Source organism: Myotis brandtii, unplaced genomic scaffold (assembly GCF_000412655.1).
Source record: "Myotis brandtii unplaced genomic scaffold, ASM41265v1 scaffold1112, whole genome shotgun sequence".
Taxonomy (NCBI): Eukaryota; Metazoa; Chordata; class Mammalia; order Chiroptera; family Vespertilionidae; genus Myotis; species Myotis brandtii.
In genome coordinates, this window is record NW_005353800.1 from 338,708 (window position 1) to 343,842 (window position 5,135).

Below are 5,135 nucleotides of genomic sequence, written 5' to 3' on the forward strand. Positions count from 1 at the left end.
CTTTTCTCAGTCTGGACTTTCCACGGGTGAGGCTGCCTGCCCGGCGGGAGAGCCCCCTCCTCCCGGTCAGCCTGCTCTCCGCTCTCTTTGCCAGGCCGTGTGTGGGTACGGAGCCCAGGAGGCGCTGCCCCTGCGCCCCGTCAGGGAGGGTGAGCTCTACTTCCCTGAGGACCGGGAGGTGAACCTGGTGGAGCTGGCCCTGGCCACCAACATCCCCAAAGGCTGTGCCGAGACGGCTGTGAGAGGTGAATGCAGGTCCCTCGTGGAGCGGGGGTGAGAGCGAGGCTGTCAGGGGAGTGGTGCTGGGCTGCCTGGTGGGTGGAGCACAACTGGGGGCGGGTGTGGCACGACGAGGGCAAAGCCCCAGGCTGAGCCCTCTCTCTGCTCTGGTTCCAGTTCACGTCTCCTACCTGGACGGTAAAGGGAACCTGGCGCCTCAAGGATCGGGTAAGGGGCGCTGTGGGGAGCGGGCCCCCTGGTCGAACCCTCCTCCCGCAGGAGCTGAGGGCAGTGCCTCTACACCCCTGAGACTTCAGCTCACAAATACTTATCGACACCTGGTTCTGAGTGGGCACTGGTCTCTGCCCAGAGGGCTCAGCGCTGGAGAGAGGGGCTCATTCCTGTAACCAGTCGTGATGCTGCGTGTTGGGTGCGAGCACGGAAGTCTGAGCAGCACGTGGGGTCCCTGGGGCATGTGCCTCACTTCCAGGGTCTGCTGAGCAGAGGAGGGGTGGGGGCAGCGCACAGAGCACAGAGGTGCGGAGAGCTTGCAAGGTCAGGCTGCTCAGCGGGGCTGGCGGCTCTGTGCTCTGGGGGTCCTGTCTGAACAGGCTCCTGGGGGTGGGGGTGGGGATGGTGGTTGTGGGGGAGCAGGCAAGGGAGGCCGAGAGAGGGCTAGGCTCTCCACCCTGACCACCTCCTGCCCATCGTCTTGCAGTGCCCAGCGCTGTGTCTTCACTGACCGATGACCTGCTCAAGTACTACCAGCAAGTGACTCGCGCTGTCCTGGGGGACGACCCACAGCTGATGAAGGTAGTGAGTGGGCCCCCGTTTGGGACACCAAGTCCAACTTCCGAATTCTCATGAAGTTCTCTCGGGTGCCTTCTCCCTGTCCTCTGCTCACTGTGGGAGCTGTTCCCGGGGTGTGCTGCTCTGAGCCCGGCCTCCTCCAGTGCCGACTCCCCTCCTAGGCCAGGAGGAGCCCTGATCCTTAGGGCATGGGCAGCTCAGCAGGGCCCTGGGGTGCCTCCCCACACCTCAGTCCCAGAGCCCACTCTCGGAGTGTCTGTGGGCCTGGGGCTAAGAGGGGCATCAACACTGCAACTTTCCTTTGCCTGGACTTGAGATCGGGGTGGGGTGGGGGTGAGCGGTCGGGAGCAGAGGAAGGAGAGGGAGCCAGGCCTGCTCTGAGACCTCCCCAGGCCTCAGACCAGCCCCTGCCGCTTTAGGCTCTGGGGCTCCGAGGCCTGCTGGGCAGTGCCCGGGAGTCCTGTCTGTCCAAGTCCGAGGGTAGTTTGGTGGCTGCTCCGCCACGTGTCCTCTGCTTTAGGGTTTTCCATCCTCCACGTCTTCACGTCTCTGGCTGCTGCTGTTTTTCCCTTGAAGATGAGGAATGTTGCTCCCATCCCTTCCTGCCTCACAGGCTTGGCTCCTGTTCCCCGGGCACAGGGCAGGGCCGGCTGCGGGCCTGGGAGCTGACGCCCTCCCCACGGGCCTGACGTCTGCTTCCCCAGCCGCAGCCTTGGGACTTTATCCAGAGGGGTTTGGAGGGCACAGGTGGCGGAGGTGCTGGGCTAACAAGATTTTCTTCATTTACTCTAATGTGTTTTTTCTGCGTATAAAAGTAATGGCAGCAGATGTTTATTGTGGAACTACTGTACCATAGAGACATACAAAGTAGGAAGTGAGAGTCTCCTGTGGAACCCCACCTTCTTTCTATGTATAAACAGTGATTGCTCTAGTACAAGCCCATGGGGCTCTACCAAAACGCCTGGTTTTAGAACAACTGCTTTTCTCAGTTAAAAATATCTTGGAAGATTTGACTTTGGGTGGTGGGCACACAATGCAGTGTATCATAGGTGATGTATCGTATACTTAAAATCTATATAATTTCATTAGTGTCACCCCAATAAATTTAACTTAAAGTGAAATGAAGCTCTAGTCTAGCCAGTTTGCCTCAGTGGATAGAGCATCGGCCTGTGGACCAAAGGGTTCCAGGTTTGATTCTGGTCAAGGGCATGTATCTTGGTTGCAGGCTCCTCCCTGGCCTGGGCCCTGGTCAGGACACAGTGCAGGAAGCAACCAGTCGATGTGTTTCTCTCAAATCGATGTTTCTCTCTGTCTTTCCCTCTCTCTTCCACTCTCTCTAAAAATCAATGGAAAAATATCCTCAGGTGAGGATTAAAAACAACAACAAAAATTGAAATGAAAAAAAAAAAAGGCATTAGGTTGCATTCAATTTTTTAAAATTTTATTATTTAAAAAAATACACATTTGTATTAATTTCAGAGAGGAAGGGAGAGGAAGAGAGAGGTAGAAATATCCATGATGCGAAGAATCCTTGATTGGCTGCCTCCTGCACACCCCACACTGGGAATTGAGCCTGCAACCCAGGCTGGTGCCTTGACTAGGAATCGAACCGTGACCTCCTGGTTCATGGGTGGACATTCAACCACTGAACCATGCCAGCTGGGGCCAATTTTTGATCAGTACAGACTGTGCTGTGTGTGGGTTTCTTTTATAGTGGGTTAAATTTATAGAAGTTAAATTGCTGAATCAAAAAGTGTAAACATTTAAAACTTTAATATGTCATTGCTAAACTGTCCTTTAAAAAAAGTTGGCTTCTGCCCTAGCTGGTTTGGCTCGGTGGATAGAGTGTCTGTGGACTGAAAGGTCCCAGGTTCGATTCCGTCAGGGGCACCTGCCCTGGTTGCAGGCTTGATCTCCAGTAGGGGGTGTCCAGGAGGCAGCCAATCAATGATTCTCTCTCATCATGGATGTTTCTCTCTCGGAAATCAATACAAATATATATATATATAAAAAGGCAGTTCTGCCTGGGGCTGGTGGGTCCAGTGAGGCTGCCCCTTCCTTTTCAGATTGCTCTCCAGGACCTGCAGACCAACTCCAAGATCGCAGCGCTCCTGCCTTACTTTGTTTATGTGGTCAGTGGGGTGAGTGAGCAGGCGGGGCCGGGGAGGACGTTTGGTGGGAGGCGGTGACCCAGCAGCATGTGGGGCTCCTGGAAGGTGCCATCAGAATGCAGGGTCTTGGACCCCCTCCTGTGCCCCTCAGCCATCCTCTTCCCCCAACAGGTGAAGTCTGTGAGCCACGATTTGGAGCAGCTGCACCGGCTCTTGCAAGTGGCCCGGAGCCTGGTTCGCAACCCGCACCTCTGCCTGGGGCCCTATGTCCGCTCTCTGGTGGGCAGTGTCCTCTACTGCGTCCTGGAGCCCCTGGCTGCCTCCATCAACCCCCTGAATGACCACTGGACTCTGCGGGATGGTGCCGCCCTCCTTCTCAGCCACATCTTCTGGTAGCCACTGGGCCTCGAGCGGAGTAAAGGGTGGGACCTGCAGAGCTGAGTGGGTTGGGGGAGGAGATGGGGTCCATTCTGCCCTGGAGGCCGTGTGTTGAGAGGTGGGGAGCCCCTTCCCTGGGAGCTTCCTACGCAGTGTGCCGTGGTGCACTGGGATGCGACAGGTGGATGACAGCATACCGAGGATTTGGTCCTTCCGCCTCAGGTCCCGGGCAGTCTCCCCTGCCCCCTCGTTCACTCCCCCAGTGCCGTGCAGGTGCCGTTTTCTCCGCGTGCTGTGACTTGAACCTTGTTGGGCAGGCACTGCCTCAGCCCCTCTGACCATGCTGCTCCCACAGGACTCATGGGGACCTTGTCAGTGGTCTCTATCAGCAGATCCTGCTGTCCCTGCAGAAGGTCTTGGCAGACCCTGTGCGGTCAGTGTGCCGTGGTGCACTGGGATGCGACAGGTGAATGACAAACATACCGAGGATTTGGTCCTTCCGCTTCAGGTCCCGGGCAGTCTCCCCTGGCCCCTCGTTCACTCCCCCAGTGCCGTGCAGGTGCCGTTTTCTCCGCGTGCTGTGACTTGAACCTTGTTGGGCAGGCACTGCCTCAGCCCCTCTGACCATGCTGCTCCCACAGGACTCATGGGGACCTTGTCAGTGGTCTCTATCAGCAGATCCTGCTGTCCCTGCAGAAGGTCTTGGCAGACCCTGTGCGGCCTCTCTGCTCTCACTACGGGGCTGTGGTGGGGCTGCACGCCCTTGGCTGGAAGGTGAGGACCTGGCCTTTCTCACAGCCTTTAGAGTTGCCATTTGTCATTAGGAAAATGGTACTTGTGTGTCTTTTATCATAAAAATGGTGTATGCTTGCTGCTGCTGTGCACTGAGTTCTTGCCCTAGGCCAGGCTCAGTGATAGCCTTTTATTTTTTTTATGCTTATGTCCAAATGTATTAGATACTTCTGTTTTTTTCTATTTACTTATATTTGGGGGGTAAGTTTTTTGTGTTTTTGAAAAATATATTTCTATTGATTTATTTTTTTTAGAGAGGAAGGGAGAAGGGAGGGAGGGAGGGAGGGACACATTGATAAGAGAGAACTACTGGGGATCAAACCCACGGCTTTTCCATGTACAGGATGGACATCCCAACCAACTAAGCAACACAGGCCAGTGCTTATTTGTTTATTTTCTTTATTTTTAAAAATATTTTTTTTTTTATTGATTTCAGAGAGGAAGGGAGAGGGAGAGATAGAAACATCAATGATGAGAATCATCGATCGGCTGCCTCCTGCATGCCCCACACTGGGGATCGAGCCTGCAACCCAGGCATGTGCCCTTGACTGGAATCAAACCTGGGATCCTTCAGTCCGCAGGCCAATGCTCTATCCACTGAGCCAAACCAGACAGGACTATTTCTTTCTTTTTTATTGAATTTACTAGTGGCCTGGTGCATGGAATCGTGCACATTGAAAGGAAATTAATTAGAAGAAATCTTTATACAGTGGGGCCTTGACTTACGAGTTTAATTCGTTAAGGAGCTCGTTAACTCAAATTACTCTGTCAACTCAATGCAAACAATCGCCTGAGAGACAGCTGGTATCTCAAAAAACTCGTTAG

The 5,135-nt window shown here is 54.4% G+C and overlaps 1 protein-coding gene across 1 annotated transcript in view; it reads left to right on the forward strand.

The window, feature by feature from the left end:
* The window catches only part of TAF6L (TAF6-like RNA polymerase II, p300/CBP-associated factor (PCAF)-associated factor, 65kDa), a 14,097-nt gene that overhangs the window by 3,183 nt on the left and 5,779 nt on the right, over positions 1–5,135 (forward strand). The window contains exons 4-9 of the mRNA XM_014545284.1: positions 95–245; positions 397–447; positions 938–1,032; positions 3,096–3,170; positions 3,312–3,532; positions 4,160–4,292. Coding sequence (XP_014400770.1) covers positions 95–245; positions 397–447; positions 938–1,032; positions 3,096–3,170; positions 3,312–3,532; positions 4,160–4,292 — 726 coding nt within the window. The remainder of the gene's footprint in view (positions 1–94; positions 246–396; positions 448–937; positions 1,033–3,095; positions 3,171–3,311; positions 3,533–4,159; positions 4,293–5,135) is intronic.